The sequence below is a fragment of the Euleptes europaea genome, chromosome 7 (genome assembly GCF_029931775.1).
Source record: "Euleptes europaea isolate rEulEur1 chromosome 7, rEulEur1.hap1, whole genome shotgun sequence".
NCBI lineage: Eukaryota > Metazoa > Chordata > Lepidosauria > Squamata > Sphaerodactylidae > Euleptes > Euleptes europaea.
The window spans coordinates 20,652,898-20,678,696 of NC_079318.1; the positions used below are offsets into that span (position 1 = coordinate 20,652,898).

Consider the following 25,799-nt stretch of genomic DNA (forward strand, 5'->3'; position numbering starts at 1 on the left):
CTGCCAGAAAATATTCTTGTTAGTCTTTAAGGTGCTACTGGACTCTTGCCCTTTTCTACTACTGAAGAAGTGAGCTGTGGCTCCCAAAAGCTCATGCCCTGCCAGAAAATATTCTTGTTAGTCTTTAAGATGCTACTGGACTCTTGCCCTTTTCTACTACTGAAGAAGTGAGCTGTGGCTCCCGAAAGCTCATACCCTGCCAGGAAATATTCTTGTTAGTCTTTAAGGTGCTACTGGACTCTTGCCCTTTTCTACTACTGAAGAAGTGAGCTGTGGCTCCCGAAAGCTCATACCCTGCCAGGAAATATTCTTGTTAGTCTTTAAGGTGCTACTGGACTCTTGCCCATTTCTACTACTGAAGAAGTGAGCTGTGGCTCCCGAAAGCTCATACCCTGCCAGAAAATATTCTTGTTAGTCTTTAAGGTGCTACTGGACTCTTGCCCTTTTCTACTACTGAAGAAGTGAGCTGTGGCTCCCGAAAGCTCATACCCTGCCAGGAAATATTCTTGTCAGTCTTTCAGGCGCTACTGGACTCTGGCCCTTTTCTACTACTGAAGAAGTGAGCTGTGGCTCCCGAAAGCTCATACCCTGCCAGGAAATATTCTTGTCAGTCTTTCAGGCGCTACTGGACTCTGGCCCTTTTCTACTACTGAAGAAGTGAGCTGTGGCTCCCGAAAGCTCATGCCCTGCCAGGAAATATTTTTGTTAGTCTTGAAGGTGCTACTGGACTCTTGCCCTTTTCTACTACTGAAGAAGTGAGCTGTGGCTCCCGAAAGCTCATGCCCTGCCAGAAAATATTCTTGTTAGTCTTGAAGGTGCTACTGGACTCTTGCTCTTTTCTACTACTGAAGAAGTGAGCTGTGGCTCCCGAAAACTCATATCCTGCCAGGAAATATTTTTGTTCATCTTTAAGGTGCTACTGGACTCTTGCCCTTTTCTACTACTGAAGAAGTGAGCTGTGGCTCCCGAAAGCTCATACCCTGCCAGGAAATATTCTTGTTAGTCTTGAAGGTGCTACTGGACTCTTGCTCTTTTCTACTACTGAAGAAGTGAGCTGTGGCTCCCGAAAACTCATATCCTGCCAGGAAATATTTTTGTTCATCTTTAAGGTGCTACTGGACTCTTGCCCTTTTCTACTACTGAAGAAGTGAGCTGTGGCTCCCGAAAGCTCATACCCTGCCAGGAAATATTCTTGTTAGTCTTTAAGGTGCTACTGGACTCTTGCCCTTTTCTACTACTGAAGAAGTGAGCTGTGGCTCCCGAAAACTCATATCCTGCCAGGAAATATTTTTGTTCATCTTTAAGGTGCTACTGGACTCTTGCCCTTTTCTACTACTGAAGAAGTGAGCTGTGGCTCCCGAAAGCTCATACCCTGCCAGGAAATATTTTTGTTAGTCTTGAAGGTGCTACTGGACTCTTGCTCTTTTCTACTACTGAAGAAGTGAGCTGTGGCTCCCGAAAACTCATATCCTGCCAGGAAATATTTTTGTTCATCTTTAAGGTGCTACTGGACTCTTGCCCTTTTCTACTACTGAAGAAGTGAGCTGTGGCTCCCGAAAGCTCATACCCTGCCAGAAAATATTCTTGTTAGTCTTGAAGGTGCTACTGGACTCTTGCCCTTTTCTAATTTTGTATACTTGTGTTCCTCTTCTCTCTGAAGGATGCTCAGAAGCCACCTGGCACGCAAGACAGAGAGGCCCGTTGGGTACCATTAAAGCGGAGAAGAGGCTGAACGGCGCCTCGCCTCCTTCTAAACCTCCCGCCTCTTGTCCCCGCCAGCCAATCGCGGAGCCGAATCGTCATGCGCCCGTCCGCGTCCGCACATTCGGCGCGTCCCCGAGCGCGAGCTCTGGGGCGGGCCGGGCGGCTTTTGTCTTCAGGTTGGGCGGCGCGTCGAGTCGTCCGGCCGCTGCGCTCCAGCTTCCCCGGGCGGAGGCCTTGCCCCTCTTTCGCCGCGGCGAATCTGCGAGGCGCGACTCGCCGCCGGCTCAGTTTAGGCGGTTGTCAGGGAGAAGCAAGATGGCGGCCGGGACCGAGGAAGACACCGAGCTGCGGGATCTGCTGGTGCAGACGCTGGAGTCCAGCGGGGTGCTCAATAAAATCAAGGTGCGGAGGGGTCCCGGGGAGGGATTGGTGTTCGCGGAGGTGGGCTCGCAAAGGCTCCGGGCCGTGCGCTCAAATGACCCCGGCAGGGGCATGTGGCCGTGGTGGAGCGGCCCTCGGGGGAGGACCAGGCGACGGTTAACGGTCCACCCAACTGTCATTCCTGCCCTTAGCGCTTCGGCGTCGCGCGCTGCCTACCCCTCAAGGCGCGTGCGCGGAACCCTTTGGGACGGGGAGCGCGGTGGGGGGGGGGAAGGTTGTGTTGTGTGTGTTGAGTGCCGTCAAGTCGTCGTCATCATCATCATCATCATCATCATAAACCTTTAATGGCATAAAAATAATTACAATTGTTACCAAAAGGGATCATAAAATATAAAACCCGTGAAATAAAACAAAGAACAATCTAATCAAATATCAGAGCTTGCAAGTTTTTGCACTTTAGTCACATCCACTAGAAAATTGGCAACACCCTCCGTAATCTCCGGTACTGAATCATTCATTTTACTTTATTAGAAATAAACTGTGATGCACTTTGTCTCTATGGAAGTGTGGGTTGAACTTTGTGTGTGTGTGTGAAGTGAAGTTACCAAAAGCGATCATAAAACATAAAACCCGTGAAATAAAACAAAGAACAATATAATCAAATATCAGAGCTTGCAAGTTTTTGCGCTTTCGTCACATCCACTAGAAAATTGGCATCACCCTCAGTAATCTCCGGTACTGAATCATTCAATAAAAATTGACATTTTACTTTATTGGAGATACACTGTGATACACTTTGTCTCTATGGAAGTGTGGGTTGAACTTGTGTGTGTGTGTGTGTTAAGTGCCGTCAAGTCGCTTCCGACTCAAGGCGACCCTATGAATGAGTCCTCCAAAATGTCCTATCTTTGACAGCCTTGCTCAGATCTTGCAAATTGAAGGCTGTGGCTTCCTTTATTGAGTCAATCCATCTCTTGTTGGGTCTTCCTCTTTTCCTGCTGCCCTCAACTTTTCCGAGCATGACTGTCTTTTCCAGTGACTCTTGTGGTCTCGTGACATGACCAAAATACGACAGCCTCCGTTTAATCATTTTAGCTTCCAGGGTCAGTTCAGGCTTGATTTGATCTATAACCCGCTAATTTGTTTTTTTGGCAGTCCACGGAATCCGTAACACTCTCCTCCAACACCACATTTCAAAGGAATCTATTTTCTTCCTATCAGCTTTCTTCACTGTCCAACTTTCACACCCATACATAGTAATAGGGAATACGATGGCATGAATTAATCTAGTCTTGGTGGCCAGTGACACATCCTTACACTTCAAAATCTTTTTTAGCTCCTTCATGGCTGCCCTTCCCAGTCAATCAATCGCCTTCTGAGTTCTTGGCTGCAGTCTCTCTTTTGGTTGATGGTGGAGCCAAGGAATAGAAAGTCTTGAACAATTTCAATTTCCTCATTGTCAACCTTAAAGTTGTGTAATTCTCCTGTAGTCATTACTTTTGTTTTCTTGATGTTCAGCTGTAGTCCTGCTTTGGCACTTTCTCTTTTAACTTTCAGCAGTAGTCGTTTCAAGTCTTCACTATTTTCTGCCAATAATGTAGTGTCATAAGCATATCTCAAATTATTAATGTTCCTCCCTCCAATTTTCACTCCACCTTCATCTAAATCTAATCCAGCTTTCCTAATTATATGTTCTGCATATAGATTGAAGAGATAGGGAGATAAAATACATCCTTGTCTGACACCTTTGCCAATTGGAAACCATTCCGTTTCTCCATATTCTGTTCGAACTGTGGCCTCTTGGAGAAGGTTAGCCAGGGCGAAAACGCACGAGAGGTTTTGCCTTGGATTCCCCGCTCTCTAAATGCACTTTCCCCCCATCCATATTCTCAAAACTCAAAAAATCAGCCCCCATGCAGAGTTTTGAGAATTCAGATGGGGGGAAATGTGCCTCTAGAGAGCGGCAAATCCAAGGCAAAACCTCCCCTGCATTTTCGCCCTAGAGTGTATCTCCTGAGCCTCGTCTCTGGAAGGGCTGCCTCGTTACAGACGCTTGTCTCTGGGATTTGTGGCCGGGCGAAACCATCGCAATAAACGGCTCTTGTCAGAGAGTCGGTGCTCCTCTGGGAAGGAGAATCGGTGCCAGTTCGTTACAGCATGACCACCATTTTTCGTAGCCAACTGGGTGAGGGTGGGGGCATTGCAGACGCAGAGCGCCCAACAAGAGCTGCATTAGAGGTGTTCATGGGTCGTTGCTTCACATTGGAGACCAAATCTGCATTTCGCCTTAATTGCTAAAAGCGCGGAACTGGCCATTTTGCAAGCATGAAGGTAAAGGTCCCCTGTGCAAGCACCGGGTCATTCCTGACCCATGGCGCGACATCACATCCCAACGTTTACTAGGCAGACTTTGTTTACGGGGTGGTTTGCCAGTGCCTTCCCCAGTCATCTTCCCTTTACCCCCAGCAAGCTGGGTACTCATTTTACCGACCTGGGAAGGATGGAAGGCTGAGTCAATCTTGAGCTGGCTACCTGAAACCAACTTCTGTTGGGAACGAACTCAGGTCTTGAGCAGAGCTTGGACTGTAGTACTGCAGCTTACCACTCTGCGCCACAGGGCTCTTTTTTGCAAGCATAAGGGAGTATAAATTCTGTGCTCTGATGTATTCTCAGACTGTTCCTTCTTACAGAGCATACATGTGGTCAGTTTAGCATCTTTGGAACTTGTCTGGTCAGCTGTGAAAATATGAATATTGAGTGAAATCTTTTTTAGAAAAGGTTGTAGTCTGAGTAACCTAGAAGGTGAATGCAAAAATAAATGGAACCATTTTTGCCATAGGCTGGCTTGAACAGCAAGCAAATTACTTGCAGCACAATTCTATGCAGAGTTACTCCAGTCTTAAGCACATTGAAATGAATGGGCTTAGACTGAAGTAACTTTCCTTAGGATTGCACTGTTAGTGTAGTTGATGCATTAAGTGATACTATATAGTCCATGATAAAGGTAAAGGTCCCCTGTGCAAGCACTGGGTCATTCCTGACCGATGGGGTGACGTCAGACGTTTCCTAGGCAGACTTTGTTTACGGGGTGGTTTGCCAGTGCCTTCCCCAGTCATCTTCCCTTTACTCCCAGCAAGCTGGGTACTCATTTTACCGACCTAGGAAGGATGGAAGGCTGAGTCAACCTTGAGCCGGCTACCTGAAACCGACTTCTGCTGGGATCGAACTCAGGTCGTGAGCAGAGCTTGGACTGCAGTACTGCAGCTTACCACTCTGCGCCACAGGGCTCCTATAGTCCATTATACTGCAGCTGAATTTTTAGGAGTTTTGTTATCCCTAGTCATGTTCTGTGAATTGCCCACATTGATGTGGTATATAAATTATTTGATGGACATACATAAAATTGAAAATGTAAAATTAGTAACAGTGTCTCCTGCTCGTCTGTTATAACATAATGCTGGCAGAGTAAGGTTCTCAGTACAGACTTGGGGTTCTTCCCTGTGTAATTATAGCTGTACAACATCAATAACCTACCCCAGAAAGAACAAACTGGTAAAGAAGGAAAGCTTCTGTGTATAATTAGCCTTGATATCCGTGACCGACAGGAAAGCCATCTGGAAGAGGCTCTTCCAATGGACAGTGGACCCATCCAAACTGGCAGCTGTAGTTCTGGGCAGGAGTGGTACGATGTGGTGAGGCAGCTGCTGTGTGACTCACCCGGCAGTTACAGCCATCTTACCTACCTGGCCAGCAGCAATGCTATAGCCAAACCAGGCACTGTTGCCTCTGTTTTCCCATCAGTAGCTTGCGCTTGGCCAGGCTGGCCTCACCTTGATGGCTTGCTGGACCGGGGTGGGGTGGGGGTCTGGACAAGCTAGGCCATTGGCTCACCAGGACTTTTCCCAGTGCCCGTAATGGTCAATCTATTCCTGCTTGGTATCTTTTGCTGCTGTAGAATAGTATAAGCCTGTGTAAACACTGTCTCTCAATTACAGGCGGAATTGCGAGCAGCTGTATTTTTAGCATTAGAAGAGCAAGAAAAAGTAGAGGTAAGAAGTTCAAATAACGAAATTTTCATTGTTATTTTATTTCACATATTTTTACACTACTTTTCTACCACTGCCTTCAGAGCAGCTTACAAAATCCAGTAAAAGGCCACAGATTGCCAGCACACAGAGAGAGACACAGAAATTGGTGTGTTTCAGAGTCTCCTCCCTTCTTCAACGCCTCCCTTCCACTGCTGCTAAGAGAAAATATTTTTTTCATAAATGGAGCTGGATCCAGGCATGATGAAGCTGCTTCCTGCCTTCCTCTGTTAACACTTGTAATCTAAATTAAACTACTACTTTGAGCTTGGTGCAGGTGTGTTACAACAGAAGTTCAAGACCTTATTTGTTTGACTATTCTATGGTCTAACCAACTGTCCAAGTCTTCCCAAAGTAGATGGCATATCTTGAGGTGCTTAGTATCATCCCAAGTCTGGGGCTGATAAAATAAATTGAAAGGGAGAAAAGAGTTTGTTTTTTCTGCATATGTGAGGGCTCTGAGGAAAGCAAAAAGCTCTAGAAAGAACAGTGTATTATTTCCCTAGCTGTTATTATCTCAAAGTAGGAAGAGCATTCATCAACACTGTACTATGGATAAAAATGGAGCAACTTGTTTTACTTGCACAGCTGGCCTCTTCTTCCTATCTAAGGAGTTGAGCTAGGCTCAGTGATAGAGCATCTGTTTTGTTTACAGAAGGTCCCAGATTCAGTCCCCAGCAAATTCAGTTAAAAATTGGTCAAGTAATTCTGGATGTGGAAGACCTGAGACTCTGGAGAGCTGCTGCCAGTCAGAGAAGACAGTACTGATTTTGATTGACTGATGGTGTGGCTTTTATGTGCTTTCAGGACCATTATTACAGCAGATGTGTACAGTAGGCAGAAAATAAGAGTATTGGAATTTCCTGTTAATTTTGCTACATTCTGGTAGTGTCTGTTGTAGGGGTGGCTTAAGGACAAAGATACGTGTTAACCACTATTGATATTAATTAGATGCTAATCTGTTCAGGGATTAGATATGAGATAATTGTATTGCTTTCCAACAAAAAGGAATCTTAAATTATTTTTATCTTTTGGCAGAACAAAACACCTCTTGTAAATGAAAGTTTGAAAAAGTTTTTAAACACAAAAGATGGTAAGCTTTTTCCTGTTCTTTGAAGTTATGTTTCCCAAATACTTGTGATAGTATTGTTATGGAAGTGTGACTGACTGATAGCTTGTGAGAACTAATGAATAAAAAGTTATACTTGGACCTGGGAAATAGAGCACAAGTCTCACCTCTGCCAAAGATTTACTGTAGGGAGTTCTTTGGGGAAAGGGTGATTTGTCCATATGTAAAATAAAAACTGTAGTAATGTACCTCACAGGGTTGTTGTAAGGAAGACAGTAAGATTATGAGTTTCCCCTCCTTATTTTGATTTTGTACAGCCTTGGCTGCCATCCTAATAACACTTCCTTAGGAGTAAGTTCAGCTAACTAAAATGGGACTTATTTCTGAGTACACTATAGGATCACTTCCCTGGACAGTCATTATCTGGAATATTTTAAAGCTAGGCAGTTATTCCTCTTCACTACACATTGGACATTGTAAAGGTCATTCTTGTTTTTCTGTACCTGCCTCTTCTACTTAAATTCCAGTTTCTTTCCGTTTCCCAGCCTCCAAGTGTGACATTGGTACCCTTGGAGTCCTCCGTCTACAGGGAAAATAATTGTGTATTTATGGATTGGATTCCTTGTATGCCATTCCTACAATGTTCTACTCCACTGTCTGAACACATTATTTACTTCCCCTGAATCTTACAGGCTTTAATGTAGAGGGTCATTTTGTTAGGTAAAGTTTGCCAAGGAGCAAGGATATTTAACATTTATATAGTACTTTAGATTGTTCAAAATGCCTCACATACTACATTTTCTTGAAATACTTACAATAATCTCCATGGTTGGTTATTATCCCCAGGTTGCAGTTTGGGGGGAAAGGCTGAGGGAGAGGGGCTTGCTCAAACCACTGGCTGTTAAACATGCATGTAGTTGACACCAATCTGTAGAAGAGCTAGATTTGAGTCCAGTAGCACCTTAGAGACCAACAAGATTTTCGAGGTATACACTTTCAAGAGTCCAAAGTTCCCTTCTTCATATACCCATCTGTAGATTTTCAATTAAGGTCATGAATGAGGCTTAAAATGTATTTCATATAAAAGAAACAAAGCTCCTGTATATAATTAGCCTTGATATCACTTGTGGGACCTGAAAGTTAAAGGTACTCTATCATTTTGTTACATTGTTTTTGTCTTCTCTTGTAGTATAAACTGATCTTTTAATGAAAATTTGTTTAGTTAGCTAAACTTTGCTATTCAAATTTTGTATATAACATGTGATACAAGGATGTTTAACATTGTGTATTCTTTTTTTCAGGCCGATTAGTGGCTGGTCTTGTCACTGAATTCCTTCAGTTTTTCAATCTTGATTTTACCTTGGCTGTCTTTCAGCCTGAATCAAGCACAGTAAGTCTACTTCATTTTATTTTGAATATTGTAATCAAATGTTGTATTGGTTTAATAGAACCTGTAGCAACTAAATAATTTGCTTTGTGCTTATCCTATCTGTTTGCTTATATGTTTAGCGTAATTAAACTCTGGGGTACATTTGCATTCACATCCACAGTGCTATATATATACACACAGTGCTATATATACTTGGACATCACAGATCACAGAAAGACTATATATATATTTATATAGTATATTATATATAGTATATTTATATATAGTATATATTATATATAGTATATTATAGTGAGGATTTGAAACAACTATTGCTGAAAGTTAAAAGAGAAAGTGCCAAAGCAGGACTACAGCTGAACATCAAGAAAACAAAAGTAATGACTACAGGAGAATTACACAACTTTAAGGTTGACAATGAGGAAATTGAAATTGTTCAAGACTTTCTATTCCTTGGCTCCACCATCAACCAAAAGGGAGACTGCAGCCAAGAAATTAGAAGGAGATTGAGACTGGGAAGGTCAGCCATGAAGGAGCTAGAAAAGATTTTGAAGTGTAAGGATGTGTCACTGGCCACCAAGACTAGATTAATTCATGCCATCATATTCCCTATTACTATGTATGGGTGTGAAAGCTGGACAGTGAAGAAAGCTGATAGGAAGAAAATAGATTCCTTTGAAATGTGGTGTTGGAGGAGAGTGTTACGGATTCCGTGGACTGCCAAAAAAACAAATCAGTGGGTTATAGATCAAATCAAGCCTGAACTCACCCTAGAAGCTAAAATGACTAAACTGAGGCTGTCATATTTTGGTCACGTCACGAGACCACAAGAGTCACTGGAAAAGACAGTCATGCTAGGAAAAGTAGAGGGCAGCAGGAAAAGAGGAAGACCCAACAAGAGATGGATTGACTCAATAAAGGAAGCCACAGCCTTCAATTTGCAGGATCTGAGCAAGGCTGTCAAAGTTAGGACATTTTGGAGGACTTTCATTCATAGGGTCGCCATGAGTCGGAAGCGACTTGACGGCACTTAACACACACACATAGTATATTTATATATATAGTATTTCAGTGACCTGTGATGTCCAAGTGCTGTAGTGGTGGAAGCTATTACTGAGAATTTTAAAGTGTGTGAGGAGTGGGGACCCTGCTTTTTGCTTTTCACAGTGCATCTATGCAGATGTTTGTTGTCCAGTTCCCTTGAAAGCAAGATAGTAACCATACAGTATAGTTTTTTCTGACTCTAGGACTGCAGTACTGTATACCACTTTTTGTTGTGGAAACCAAATAAATGCTTTAAATATTTGTGGAGGAGTCGTAATTCAGTCATGGAATACACTTTGTAGCTGATATAGTTGTTAGTGTATTGTGTTGAGGACAGAGGCCTCTATGGGACATAGAGGGAAGGGTGCATTTGCGCTAATAAGGGAAGGGAGAGCTTGGAGGTTTGTGAACAAAATTTAATCAAAATGGGACTCCGCCAATTGCTAAGGGTTGAGAACTGCTAGAATAGTGCTTATAATGTTCAAAAATAATTTAGTAGTCATTGACAAGGACCCAAATATAAAATATGAAGGCCTAAAATAACTGCAATTTGAAGAAATATGTCATGATTTTACATTTATGTAGGTAGGGAATATACATTTTTCATACTTCCGAGATGCCATGCCTGTGTTCTTTGGTCACATTGTTTTGCAGATAATTTGTTTCTAAGCTTTTACAAAAAAAATGAATGGAAGTCTGTGACGCGTGATGGCTTGGAGTGCTGCTGCTTCTAATTCTTTCTCTTTTTTTGTAGTTAAATGGGCTTGAGGCTCGAGAAAATTTAGCTCGAGATTTAGAAATTATAGAAGCAGAAGGTACAGTAGATGGGCCCTTACTACTGGAAGTAGTCAGAAGATGTCAGCAGAAGAAAGGAGTGTCTAATAGTGGAGAAGTAAGGATTGTAAAATGCACCAATATATCTATATTTAAATATTAGTTATATTTAAATCTGCAGATTGAGGCCATGTAGAGAGTAGAGCTATATCAACAACCCTAGGGTAGCCCCCAGGTTTTCAGGAAAATCTGAAAAGTTAAAAAATTGGGGTGGGGGTTAATCACCCCAAACTGATGAACGTTGTCTGCAGGAGTGCAGACAATGCTCCTCTGTTGGCCTGGTATAGGTGGAAGACAGGGAGGGAGAGCTGCCACTGCATGAACCAGATAGGCAGAGGTGGCACTTCAGGTGGGTGGAGGAGGGGATGGAAGAGCGGGGGTCACTTTTCCCCCACCCTTCCTGTAGAGCAGCACAGAGGGAAGTGGGTGGAAGGCAGAGTGGAGGGGAGGAGAACAGGTAGGCAGACAGAGTGGCTGGGGACAAGCAGTGGGTGGAGGGGAGGACAAATAAGTTTTTCTCTCTCACATGAATTTCTCCATGGGTCTCTGTGGAGCTGCTGCTAGTGCATGTGTGGGAGCAGTATCCCAAGATGCAGCTGATGCTTGAGAAATGCCAGCAGTAGCAGGGAAGCAAGCAAAGGGGGGAATGAGACCCCATGGGTCCCTGCTTATAGTATTTAATTTAGGTTTTTAAAATTAAATTATATATCTTAATGTAGGTACTTTAAATAAACTTTGGAAGCCTAAATAAACTTTGGAAGGCCAAATACTTTATTAAATAATATTTGTAAAACATTGGCTTAATTCTAAATTTGAAGGGAGCGATATACTCCTAATTGTTTCGTGTTCTAATGAAGCAGTTCAGTTTTTCTTTTCTGAAACTTTTCTTCTTCTGAAACTTTGGCTTAGGTAGTTCCCGTAATATCTGGCACTGTACACTCCCCTCAAAAATCAGATGGAAGGCTTAACCTACCCCCATTGCCAAGTAAGGTGAGTCATAACTATAGAAAAAATAAACATAATGTAATTTGTAAAAAAAAAAACTTGTTTTAAACTTTCCAGTTTGAAACTATCAGAATCTTTCAGTGCTTGACTGTCAGATCTTATTTTATTTATTTATTAATTAAATTTCTAGCCCGCCCTCTCTAGCCAAGGCTGGGCTCAGAGCGGCTTTAGTTTTGTTACATTGTAGGAAAAATGTACTTTAGTGACTTAGCAGCAGCCACAAAACAATACACTAGAGGTCAGAAGAACTGTGCATTGTATCTAAGTTTTTGTTAGAATTTAGTGTGCTTAGGTTGATCTATTTTTATTGCAACTTGAACACTTGCTTCAGTGTACCCTTGCACACAGTGGATTTGAGTTTGAAAAACGTGTTGTTGTTTTAAAGCCATTTCAGGTGACATATCATTCTGGGTATAATCTGTAACATATGTTGTGTCAACTTTATCCACAAAAGCATTTGTTCCACAGGTGATCTTGAGCTGCGTAATTAGGAGGATTTCATAGAATGGCCATAGTTCCTCTTTTAAAGAGGAAAGTAAGGCATTTGGGGATAGAGTAATGAAATGAAATCATGATTGGAAATTTCAGGTGAGCTGGATTGAATTAGAATGACATTGCAGTTTTAAAACACTTTCAAGATAAAAGCATTAAGTTCTTTAAGGAGGTTGCTAAAATGATCATGTTCCTCATGTGCCACTTTTTAAAGAACTGTGACCCTTGTAAATATTGGGCAGGGTTCAAGAGTGGTAATTTTAACTGGTATGTGGGTTATTGTAATAAAGTTTGACCTATTAGCTGGTACAGCACTTTTTAAAAGTTACAGATCAAAGGCTGCAGCCTGAAGGATGTGTAGACATATTTTCTTCATCCATTATTACATAATTTCTTGTTTAGAAGTTCCCCCTGAACCCCCATAGCTCTTTGAACTTCTGTGTTCAAAAAGCAGTCTGGTGACTTGGAAATCCAAGACAAAAGAATGAACATGCACCAGCTACACTTTCTGTTTACTTTGGGTGTGCTTGTGACCCTCCAAGCCAAAGCCTAATTCATAGTTTGGAAGTGTTGCTGGACCTGGGCCTCCTGTTGGATAAACAGATGGAAGCAGTTAACAGAAGTGCCTTTCACCAGCTTTAGATGGTGAGCCAGCTGTGGCCCTTCGTGGGGAGGAAAGATCTTACTATTTTGGTGCAAGGCCTGGTAACATGTTTGTTTGCTGCAGTGCGCTGCATGTGGGGCTGCCCTTGAAAACTGTCCAGGAGCTACAGCAGGCACAGAGTGATGTGGCCAGAATGTTGACTGGAGTGGGTCAGAGGGACCATATCAGTCTAGTCTTGTTCCATTTACATTGGCTTCCAATTTGCTTCTGGGCCAAATTCAAGATGCTAGTATTGAGCTTTGAAGCCCTATATGATTTAGGGCCAGCATACCTAAAGGACCACTTACTCCAATTTGAACCTTCCCATTCACTCCGGTCATTTTTGGAGACCCTGCTCTGGGTGACCCTGCCATCTGAGGCTAGACAGGCAATAACCCAAGAAAGGGCCTTCTTGGTTGTGGTGAGATTCATCTGTTGTTGTCTTCTGCCAGCAAGTAAAGGCTGTTTTGTTTTGGTGTTCCCCCACCAAGTGTTGTTGACCCTCTTTCGTGGTTGTGTTGTATGTGTTTGTATTTATATGTTTTATTGAATTGTTTAATATATATCGTTTGTTTTAAATGCTGTTTTAATGTTGAAATGTTTTGATGTTGGCTGCTTTGGAGACCCTGTTTGGGTGAAAAGGCAGTACAGAAATGTTTTAAATAAATTCATTAGTGTATCAAGCCTTTGATGAGCTGTGCTCAGTTTTATGCATTTCCGCCTAATGCAAATTTGGCATTTTCACTGAGAGTTACATGGTCAATGAGCTCTATGTTGTAGGAGGTGGGACTTGCGGATTTACAGGTTTTATCCTGCCTGTCCAAAGCATCAGATTACAGTCATATTTGGCTTTGAGAAATACAATTTTTGCTTGTTTTACTACCCAAATCAAAACTTGTTAAGCTCTTCTGCAGGGATGTATTTCAACTCATGCCTCTCTTCTTTAACTGTGTGTGGTGGGGTGCATTTCTTTACTAATTATTTGTTGATAAGTATGTATGTTTTGGTGGTTTTGTGTCTTCTTTTATAACCCCTTTGTTTGTTTGTTTCTTTTTCTTTTTTCTTTTTGCTGACCTGTGTGAGGATGCTACATGTTGGCTTGGATCCCATAATAAATCTCCACTAGCAGAAGGCATTTCCATTGGAATGGGGCTTCCTTACGTACTGAAGCCTGAAATGCTCCTCCTAGGGGACAGGGGGTCGCTAGGATCAGCATGAAGGGTGAGTTGCAAGTCTGCAATGCGAGGAAGGAATTGGCAAAAATTGCCCTCCTTTTTCATCAGTGGAAATTTAGCATGGGATCCAAGCCAGAGTGTGTTAACAGATTCTTTGTTGTTTTAATGTACTTTATGTCATAGGTAAACTAACTTGAAGAATGCTGATTCCATGGAGTAAGCAAATTATGTGTTTATACAAGGTTCTAGCTAACAGGGTTAGATTCCAAAGAGCTTGGGGTATGTATGTTTTTTTGCTAGTACCCAGAGTAGAAGTAATGGAAACCAAGGGAGGATCTGCTAGAACAAACTGAAGGTCTATGTAGCCCAGCATTCTGTTCCAGCAGTGGCCAACCAGATGCATGTTGCTTGGATCTGCTGGGCAAGAAATCTTCATCGCCAGAGCATTGGGAGTCTGAGAAGAAATGTTGTAAGAATAGCATGCTAGCAATTTGTCTAGAATCTGTATTTTATAGACCATGACACTAAGCTACCGTGCATTGGAAGGTATGCTTGGAAGCATTGTTGTGGGGTGGGGAAGAGGCTGATATGGGCAAAGAAGGGGGAAAAAGATAATCTATTTTTTATTTGCAGAAGGGATAGACAGCAAAGCACCTTTGTTTCAGTAGGAACAAGATATTTATGGGACAGAGAAAAGAGAGGAGATATTAGATGTAGGAACAGCACTACTTAGAAGATTTCTGCCAGTTATGTCACCAAAGAGTTTGAGCTCTGTGCGTGTAAGATGTAAGCACATCCTGCTGCATGGAACAGAAATGCCTGCTTTCTTGGAAGTAAGTAAGGACTACCGTATTGTCCGGCGTATAAGACAACTTTTTAACCCAGGAAAATCTTCTCAAAAGTCAGGGGTCGTCTTATACGCCGGGTGTCGTCTTATAGGGCGGGTGCTGAAACTTCCAAGCCGGACTGGAGAATCTGCCTGAGGAGCCTCCTCCTCTCTGTCCATGTCCACCGGAGGAGGGAGGGGAGGCGAGCCCGGCGAGGGCTCTCACTGCCCTGCTGGGAGTCGGAGCCAGGCGCGCCGGAGCACACGGAGGGAAGCGCTCGGCCGCGCTCCGGCGGCGGCGCAAGGCAGGCAGGCGGCTGGCTGGCCGGGGCTGGGGCGGCCACTCTCCCCGCATCCTTCTCAGCCTCCTGGCTCCTGCCCACCCGCTCCGGCGTCGCGGCTGCAGCCACACCGCGCTCCAGCCCAGACTGAGGGTGGTTCGGGGCTGAGCGAATGCGGGCGGGCGGGCTGCACGCTCCTCCTCCTCGGCCCTCCCTGCCTCCCTCCCTCCCCGCCTCCCTCCCCGCCTGCGCGTTGGTGCATCTGGCTCCGCTCTTGCAGCGCGGCCAAGAATGTGACCAACTCCCCAGGTGGGGCTCTTCCAGGAACAGGCGCCACCTCCCCCCGGCCCGGCTCGGCTCCCAGCCCTTGTGCAAGAGGCGAGCGAAGGGGGGTGGCAGGGGAGCGCGCCTCGGCTGCGGAGGAGTATATCCCAAACTCTATATTTTAACTGGAAAAGTTGGGGGTCGTCTTATACGCCCAGTCGTCTTATACGCCGGACAATACGGTATATATATATGTTGCCAAGTAGCAATCATTTTTCAGCATGCATGTGTATGTTGCGGGGATGTGGCTAATCTCAGCTCCCTGAAAGATCTGTATCATGTACTCATTGTTAAAAATGCTTAGTTTGTACATGCATTACATTTTTAAGGTGTATAAGTTAAAAATGAATGACATGGTCAAAAGACTTTTTGATGAGACCCTCCTGATATTAATCATAGCAGTTAGATTTTATTTTGGTGAATTTCAGTTATTGGAATTGATGGTGTGTGGTTCCGTCCCCTTTTTGCTGGTGGATAGAGATCCAAGTATAACACTGGAGGTGGCCAAGTATCTCTCCACCATATTTTCCTTAAAGAAATAAATAAACCCTCCCTATTAACTGCTTCGGACCTGTGGGTCATGGGAGCTTGGAAAGGAAAATTGTGTGGTTCCATTATGTACATTATACCTGAAGCACCATTGCACTGAAAACTTTGTGTATCTGTGGAGGAGCGGAACTTATGAATTAGTTGGTCTTGTTGTTCTTGAGCAGTCTTATGTGATCCAGATGAACGTGAAGATCTTGGTAATATATACTGTCAATACTTTGTAAGCCTGAGGGCAAGGATTACAAAAAAACAGCACCTAGTGATTTTAAGTACTTCATAAATTTTTTTGAAAAAAAATAACTTGCTTGTTGTGGAAAAAATATTGAATGCAAGGTGGCAGTACATTTGAAAAGTTCAAGGACCAGATAAAAGGTTTCCCAATCCCCCCTTGATGTTTTAGTTTGAGAGCTCTGAATATTTGTGGCTAGTAATATAAATGTCATTTCTACTATTCTTGAGACTCATTTGAGAACACAAGAATGATTGAACTTCCCAAAGTGCTAGTAATATTTTCTTTAAGATAAAATGACAACCATTTTATGAAGAAATTGTTGCAGACAGATTGAAAGGAGGTTTGATTTACAAAACAAAGGATACACAATCCGTCATTTAGTTGCTAGAAGATACTGTACTGTTGTGAAAAATGAATTGTGTTTGAACATGACTTCTAAAAAAAGTCTACGAACAAAAATGAAATAATTTTTGATGATATGGATCAGTCAGTCTTGTGAGGAATTGGAATATAAACTTGACACAAAGAGCAACTGGCGTTTTCTTTAATTATAGCTTAAACATTCGATTACATTTTTAAATACATAAAGATGAATCAGATTATTGACAGAGGGCTTAGTATTTAACACATTTTCCAGTTTATTTTGCAATTACAGATAAGAGAGGAATTCATTAATGGCACTGAAGAGCTGAAGAGATGGCAGCTCATAGGGTAATAACGAAATGTTGGAAAAAAACATAATTCTTGGTATTCCGAGCTGTGGCAAACACCTATGGCAGAAAAATTGCGAGAGAATTTTGTAGATCAGGTTTCCTGTGAAATTTTGTCCACCTGTCTCCATATCTCCAGCACCTCTTTATATATGCTGTATGTTTGAGCCAGTGATTTCTTTTAAATGCTAGGCATTTCCTTTAATTTAAGAAGACATTGTAACATCTTCCATTGGTCAAGCAGAGAGAGTCAAAACTTCGACAATATGTCTACACTGTCTCCTTATATAACTTGTTTAAGAGTCTACATTCATGCAATATAAACCACGTATAATTTGTTTTCATTTTTGTGCCATTATTTTATTCTTGTGCTCAGATACCAAGGTATAAAGGACATCGTAAAAAGAAACAGTGCTTGGACACGGCTGAGCAGGTAAACTGCATGAGGAGAAGAAACTGGCAGGTGCTTCTAGTTATACTTTTAAGAAAGAGCAGCTTGCACTAAAAATCAATGCAACTGACTCAATGCAATTTGTTAAACCGATTACATACATACATATATAGAATTAACATGGATTCCAAGGCACAACATTCACAATTCTGTGTACATTACTAACAAAAAACCCCCAAACCCCACCCTTATTAAATCAAGTTTGCAAATATTTATTGAGTGTTTCACTGCTTGCCTGCCCTACTTTTCCCCAGATTTTGTGATAGAGTAATCAAACTGTCTTTGTATTTGGATGCTTTGAATAAGAATGTAACTTCTTCAAATTCTGTGGCTAATTGAAAAAACTCAAATCTGTAAAAAAGGGAAATGAAACCTGTAACCAAACAAAAAATGTTGAGGAAGAATCATAAAGCTTGCTAATATAAAAGAGATGAAAAGTCTAGAAGGGCCAACTGGTCTGAAACAAATATACAGAACAACCTAGTTAAAATAAATATAATTTAATCTATGTACAGAAATTTAACCATCTCAAACACTGTGACTATGTATAGAATAAATAAATACACAAACTTGGAACAGACACATTTGCAGCAACAAAGCCTTCATCAGTGGTCAACTGAATAATGTTAGTAATAGTATTGTAATGACAAACAGGTTGAGACTTAAACAAGGACTTGCAGAGGGCATTTCATTTCCCCCTCTCCCACTATTTTCTCTTCTCTTCCCTGAAAGCCCCTATAATGTCTTCCTTCTTCACCTCCTACCCACCAGTCAACCTACCTTTATCTGTCCCTTTGTCTTCAGCTTTCCCTCCTTCCCTCCCCTGGCAACCTCTGCCTGGGAAAATTATGGCTCAGTTGTGAGGGGCTGGCTGCCGAGCTGAATACAGTTGAGCAGTGGCAAATCTGCAAGGACTTCTGGGGGCCACACCACTTTCCCCTGAATTCCTGTCACCACAGTATTCACTTTCCCTCCTCTTGGCATATCCTCACTTTACCTGCTTCCTTCTCACTTTCTCACCCACCCACCAATCTACCTTTTATCTGCCCCTATCTTCAGCTGTATTTATGTATGTACTTCATTTATACTCTGCCTTTCTCCACAGTGGGGACTCAAAGCAGCTTACATCATTCTCCTCTCCTCCATTCCTCACAACAATCCTGTGAGGTAGGTTAGGCTGAGATTGTGTAACCGGCCCAAGGTCACCCAAGGGAATTTCCAGTGCCAAGTAGGGATTCGAACCTGGATCACCCAGATCCTAGTCTGAAACTGACCGTGATACGATGCTGGCTTTCATTGGGTGTGTGTGTGTGCTGTTTAACAGTGGCAAGCAGCTGGGTCTGGGTGAGTCATGCAAGTCAGGTGGTAGCAAGTGAATCAGGCGGTCCTGGTCTCAATGAATTCTCCCTCAGAGGCCAAAACAACCCTGGAAAAGGCATGCCCCCTCCACCTGCCTTTTACTGACAGAAATCAAGGCTTGAAGGCTGGCAATGCTGTTGTGGTTGCCTAGTAACATTTCTTAAAGCTACAGGTGCTACTACAGGTTGTTTTGGGGTTTAGATCTCAGATTTTTCTGCAAACCTAAGGCATTTTTGTGGTTTGTGGAAAGACCTGCCTTGTCTGTTTATGGCTCCAATTGCTGGATTGAAGTATCTACAGATTTGGCCAGGTTGAGAATTAGGTATATTGATTTAACACTTCCACTTAAACTGCATCAGGTGAACAATTGACGGATATTTCATAATACAGCACCTCTATTAAAATATCCACAGGATAATCAAAAAATTAATATACAAAAATTATGAAAGACTCACTAAAGCTATGGCCATCTTAGATTATGTGTGTGTATGTGAGAGAGAGAGTGCAGCTGGCCCTTGTGGCCTTTTCATACATTCTGTATTAGATGGCTTTATAGTTTTTCCTAAGCCTTTTGTTTCTCTAAATAGATCAATAGATCTAAATAGGCCAAGCACACCCTAGCTTCAAGTGACATTTAGCCAAACTCGGAACGAAGAGTAACGCCAGCAGCACATCGAGGGGCATTTAGGAGTTTTCGTAAGAACTGAAGCAGTGGACGATCTATAGATTCATTGATGATTGTTATCCAGATGGCAACACCAAAGAGGATAATTGGGGTAATTTTCAGGTTAAAAACCTGAATAGCCCCTGGAATATATTTGCCACCTTTGGTGTGAAAAAAATTGACAATAGCCCCAACCCCAGGTTTAATTTTGTTGGACACTGCTTTTTGATGGGCATTCCAATTTAGGTTATGGGAAAACAGAATGCCAAGGTAAACAAACTCCTTGACTTGGTCAACCTCAAAGCCATCTAATACCCAGCGAAAAAGAGGCCTTTTTCTCCTCTTAGTGAAGATCATAATCTTAGATTTATGATGGTTTATTTTAAGACCTTCCCTAGAGCAGTACTCAGAAAAAGTTTGCAAAGACCTTTTCAAACCAGTTCTTGTGCAGGACAGGAGAACTGCATCATCAGCATAGAGTAGAATTGGGGTGGGATGACTTGCAAGCTTTGGGGGGTGGCAAAACTCTGAGAAATTGGTTGCCATATTATACAGGTATAGATTAAACAAGAGAGGAGCAAGGAGGTAACCTTGTCTAACTCCCTTGACCAGTTCAAAAGGCTCGGTTAGTTCTCCTTGGTTGCCACAGCAAACCTGAGCTGTGAGGTCAGTATGAAACTGCTGAATAAGCCATAGTAACCTCCTATCCATAGTAGGATTCGATAGTTTCAACCATAGCCTCTCCCTCGGGATGGTATCAAAAGCTCCCTTAAGATCCATAAAACCCGCATAAAGGGTGCCATTTCCGGGGGAGGAATATTTCTCGGCTAGATGGGAGAGCACTAAACAGTGGTCCGTGACAGACCAACCCCTTCTAAAGCCAATCTGTTCCCAGCCAAGGATGTCATTACTCTCAACCCAGTCCAACAGCCTCTTTAATAAGAAGGAGAAATACAATTTGCCTAAGCAAGACAAAAGGCTGATTGGACGATAATAGCTTGGGTCAGAGCGCTGACCCTTTTTAAAGATTGGGACGATAATAGTCTGTCTCCAAGATTTGGAATGGCTCCTGATGCATTAATTTGTGTAAATACAGGAGCAAGAATGTTGGCCCACCATTCGCTGTTGACTTTAAAAAGTTCGTAGGGAATTAGATCAGGACCTGGGACTTTGTCTGTGTGTAGGCGATCAATGAGCGGTTTAATTTCCTTAGGAGACACATCTGGCCAGGAGATTTATCTTTTAAAAGAGGAGATATATATTGTAATCTAAGATCCTCATAGAAATGACATTCCAAGAGCACGTGAGTTAATGAATCGATGGAACCTGAAGAGCATGGACAAGTCCTTTTAGAATATGGTAGGTTCAAAACTCTACCTTGCAAAACCATAGAAGGGTTAGCGTTTAATCTAGCTAGAAAGAAGGCTGTAGAGAGATGAAGAAACACCATAGGTCTGTACGGCGGCATTAATGATAATAATTTTATTGCAGTCCTAGACCAGTAAATATCATATTGGATTGCTATGCTACAAATCCAAAATCTAAAACCTTACATTGAAAAAATTGGTAACAGAACAAATAAAATACAGATAAAATACTGTCAGCAGTGTAAAACTTGGAGCAGAGTTACTATACTGATTAAATTTCCTTATCCTTTCCATCAGCCCTTATCTTGCTCTGGGCTTTTATCACACCAGCACAAACATTTGCCACTTGTTTTGAGATCATGGGGTTTTCATCAATTAGTAATTTATCCAGCCATACCTGTTCTAGACTTTCTGCAAATTTAACTATTATAGGATGGACAAACGTAACCCTCAGACCACTATAATATGGGCATCGAAAAAAGACATGCTTCATTGTCTCCACCTCTCCCATGGAACATGGGCAGAGTCTCTCCAGATATGGGTTTTTTTTTTTTTTTGTATTTGCCATCCAGTAATGCCAAGGGCATAGCCTCACATCTTGCCAGAGTAAAGGCTATCCTAATTCTGTGGGCTTCAAGTTGTGAGAGATAAGGGGCTGGGGCCATAATATGTTTATATTTCATAGGGGCCCTGAAACCTGGTGTCTTGTTAAGATCGTGTTGTTGCTCTACATCCTCAATCCTTTGTTTAAGCTTTTTGCTTGTTCATAATCTAACTTCAGAAGCTCACTTGAAGAAAGTGCCACTCTCCCTACGTGGTTTCTAACTGCCTGTATTTAGGCTGAAAAGATTTTTGGCTTAACAGCTGAAGTAGTCCTCTTCCATTTTTATTTATCTTAAGCCACTGATAAGCTGATTGAAGAAGAACTCTTGCATCAATCTGCATTACCCCAGTTTCCGATCGACTTAAGGTGTTAGATACACAGGGAAGAACCTGCAAAATAGCACAAAGGAATTTAGACTGTATCTTTTCTAGAGAGTCTAAACAAGATATAGAGAAACTTAGATAGACACCATATAGCAACTGGGTCAAGATTTTAATTTGATACAGCTTCATGGCCGCTGGCACATAAAAACCTCCAGTAGAATGGAAAAACTAGAATGGAGTGTACTGACCTTTCGGCACGTTCAGATAAAAAGTTGCAATGTGCTGACATTGATCCTGTGTCCTGGATAACTACGCCTAGATATTTATATCTATTAACTTGCTCTATCCTACTCCCCTTCATAACCCACTTCCTAATTTTTGGGTCCGAGCCAAACATCATTACTTTGGGTTTATCAGAGTTAATTACGAGATGTTCATTTTCGCAAAAAGTTACAAACCTATCCATCGCTCTTCTCAACCCAACTGGTGTTCTAGATAACAGTACAGCATCATCTGCATACAACAGGATTGGTAAATGTCGGTCAGCCAATTTAGGTGGCTGTAAGTTAGCCCCTCTCATAATCTTTATTATGTCATTGATGTAATAATTGAATAACAGGGGTGCTAGAAGACACCCTTGCCTAACACCCCTAGAAGTTTTTATTGGCTTAGAAAAATGGCCTTTTGGACTACATCTCTAAGTGATGATTGTTCATGTACTGCTTGGATTAAAAAGAAAAGTCGTCTGTCTATATTAGAAGCTTCCATTTTCTGCCAAAGGGTAGGCCTTGAGATAGAGTTAAAAGCTGCCTTTAAATCAATAGAGGCAGCATATAAAGAAGTTGGGCCCTTTGCCGCATACTTTTCAGTCATAATCTGTAATGTCAGACAGTGCTCTGTTGTAGATCTTCCCTCTCTAAAACCTGCTTGCTCTAGTGCAATTTGATTTTCTTGTTCAAGCCAGATTACAAATTTATCTAATAAATGCCTAGAGTATAACTTATAATATTTAAGAGGCTAATGGACCTACAGAGGCATTATATTATTGTCCGTTGAGACTTCCATTGAGCTATTTACTGTGACCCCAAGATCTTTTCCCATCTCAGCAAGTTCAGACCCCATTAGCTTGTACTTGAAGTTGGGATTTTTCATTCAGATGTGCATCACCTTATACTTACCGACAATGAACTTCATTTGCCACATTGTTACCCACTCACCCAATTTGTAGAGATCTTCCTGGAGCTCTTCATAGTCATCTTTGGTTTTCACCATCCCGAATAATTTTATGTCATCTGCAAACTTGGCCACTACACTACTCATCCCTAGTTCCAGATCATTTATGAACAAATTAAATAGTACCAGCCCCAATACTGATCCTTGTGGGACCCCTGTGCTTACTTTCCTCCATTGTGAGAACGCCTACTCTTTGCTTCTTGGCATGAATAACAGTGCGGTGGAGGGGGGAGTTTGGTGCCGGGAACAGCACAGCCTCACTGCCTCCTGAGAGGCTTCCCAGCTGGTAAAATCAGAAATAAATCACCTGAAAATACAATACCCATGAAACTCCTCCGTAGAGTTTCACAGGGCTGGCATAGCTCCATTGCAGCATGAAGGGGCGTTCCTGGGCCCAAAGGGGTTTGGGAGCTTACTAATGTCAGGTCCACCCCGGGACCGACCCCAGCACTGGCCGTCACTTCTGGGAAAGTGGCAGCACTGGCGCCCGAGGCCTGCTCTGCAGCATCCATGCCACTTTGCATGGTGCAAATGGCATAAACGCCGGTGTCACACCACCTCCTATGTGGCTCTGCCCCCCTCTTAGGATTGCTTTGTAAGATTTCTTTAACTGGGTGAGAGGCCTAGTACACCAGTGAGGAATAATTACAACTGATAGTAAGGAGTGATTGTGATCCTGAAGAGATTGCAAACTTGAACTATGCCTGCATTTGGATTTTGTTTGCAGTACATATTTGGCTGTACACTTGGGTTTTTACCACCACCCCATTCTGGCAAGTGCTGCCGTTTCTTTTCATACTCTGTGCTGTTGGAAAGGAGCCTGCACAGATTTCCCAAATAAGCAGAGTAGGGCTTACATGTGGATAATTGAGTTATCTTATTAGGAAGGTAACATGAAGAATGACAGCCCAGTTCGCAATACAGTTGGGATATTACTGAAATAGCAAGGTGAAGGAATGGAGCAAGCTCCCCGTTTCTGCCATTTAGTAAGCATTTGTGTGAACCCTTTACATAAGAGAAGAAATTATGCAAAGTTAGCCCCTGCACGATTGGGCTGTGTGATAGAGAAAAGGGCTTGTGCCACACCACTACTATGATGTTTCTGCATCATCCCAGTTGAATCAGGGCATGGGCTTCAGGCACTCCTAACTTGAGGGCCCCATCTTTTATTTCAGATTGTGAAACATAGGTCAAGAACATTTTTCATCTCTCTGGTGAGAAAGCGAAGATTAATTATTTTGAATTCTAACCTAGTAGCCGTCATTTGTCTTTGTATCCAGGCGTTGAGACTATTAGTATAAAATTGTTATGGGGTTGTTCTTGATAGCTGCATTGAAGCACTGGAGTAAACTATGGTGGACTTCTTGTTGGAAGAAAATTGTTTGGAACACAGTGCGTTGTGACTGGAAAGAATTTATAGAGGTTCTGTGTAGTCTGCTGAACACAATTCAATGTGATGTTTTTGACCTATAAAGCCCATCTGCTTCAGAAATGGCCAACATCCAGTACACTGCTGTTACCCTGTTAAGCTTTTATCTACGTCATTTATAGTCTGCCTTTCTCACTTGGATCCAAGGCAGATTACACAGAGTGAGTCAGTACAATCAGTAGGATGGGGTATTCAGTAAACAATACAATAAGATTAGGGTTATAAAGCCAATCAGAAAACATAAGTCTTAGCATGACACATTAAATGATACAAAATATTACATAGTAAGATCCTAGTTTCAGTAAGATAAACACAGTAGCATAGGCCCTAATAACTTATCTAAGTAACTTTGTGAATCATTTAGTACAGTGCTGCTCTATTACCTGCATAGAAAAGCCCTCTTGATTAATTCAGATTTGGATAGTTTGCGGAAAGCTAGGAGAGTGGGAGCCTTCCTGACCTCCTCAGGTGGGACATTCCATAAGGTGAGGTCACAACGGAGAAGGTACATGTACGGGCAGTTGTTCTTGCCCATTTGTTACTTGTGCTGGTCATTGACCGTAATAAAGATTATCTATGTATCTTGCCCATTTGCACATTGACACCTGCTGAGGACCTTGCTCAAGTGAGCAGAGCTGCATAAGGGGAGAGGTGGTCTCGCAAATGTATGGGTCCAAGGCCATGAAGGACACTGTATATAATAGCCAATACTTTAAGCCTGGTAACTGATAGGCAGCTGGTGGTTATGACTGTAGAATGGGAGTAATGTGCATATTCCGTCTAACTCCTGATAATAGCTGAGCTGTGGTTGTACCATCTGGAGTTTCTGGACTGATTTTGAGGGAAGACCAATGTACAGTGTACTATGCTAGTCTAGTCATTGCCAGTTCAGCCGTACCTCGATAAGGTGCCCTCTTAACAGGCTAGGCTGAGTTGGGAGAAAGCCTTTTTTTGCATTTGCATTAACTTGCTTCTCCAGCAGTAACGTTGGGGTCAGTGTAACCCCAAGGCTCTTATCTGACCCAGAGCTTGCCTGGTTGTTATTTTGACTGCACTATTTGTGTGGCTAGCACATACAATATGGAATTCTTTTCACTGGGATATTTTCTATAATTTAAGCCTGTATATTCTGTATAAGTAGAAAAGGGCAAGAGTCCAGTAGTACCTTAGAGACTAACAAAAATATTTTCTGGTAGGGTATGAGCTTTCGTGAGCCACAGCTCACTTCTTCAGATACAGCTAGAATGTGAATCCATCTGTCTTTAAGTAGAGGAGAGTGAATTCAGACAAGCATTAGTATGTAAATGTGAATAGCAGGCATGATGGGATTAGGTGTGGTATGCAGAAGAGTCTGTGATGTCCAGGGGAGAGATGGGTGTGGAGAAATCAGCATTGGTAATGAGCCATGAATGCAAGGTCTTTATTCAGCCCAGGTAAATGCATTGACTTTAGTTTGAATATCGACTGTAATTCAGCAGTTTCTCTTTCCAATCTCCCTTCGAAATTCCTTTGTAAGAGAACTGCTTTATAAGAGAACATTTCAACCTTCCAGGACATTCTGTTGCAGATTTAAGAGTAGCAGTTCTCTTACAAAGGAATTTCAAAGGGAGATTGGAAAGAGAAACTGC

At 42.3% G+C, this 25,799-nt stretch overlaps 1 protein-coding gene across 1 annotated transcript in view; it reads left to right on the top strand.

Annotated features, from left to right (window-relative positions):
- The first annotated feature begins 2,019 nt into the window (after window positions 1–2,019).
- CEP43 (centrosomal protein 43) overlaps window positions 2,020–25,799 on the top strand; it is a 32,285-nt gene continuing 8,505 nt past the window's right edge. The window contains exons 1-7 of the mRNA XM_056852554.1: window positions 2,020–2,106; window positions 6,081–6,134; window positions 7,209–7,263; window positions 8,541–8,629; window positions 10,425–10,562; window positions 11,414–11,494; window positions 17,118–17,174. Coding sequence (XP_056708532.1) covers window positions 2,020–2,106; window positions 6,081–6,134; window positions 7,209–7,263; window positions 8,541–8,629; window positions 10,425–10,562; window positions 11,414–11,494; window positions 17,118–17,174 — 561 coding nt within the window. The remainder of the gene's footprint in view (window positions 2,107–6,080; window positions 6,135–7,208; window positions 7,264–8,540; window positions 8,630–10,424; window positions 10,563–11,413; window positions 11,495–17,117; window positions 17,175–25,799) is intronic.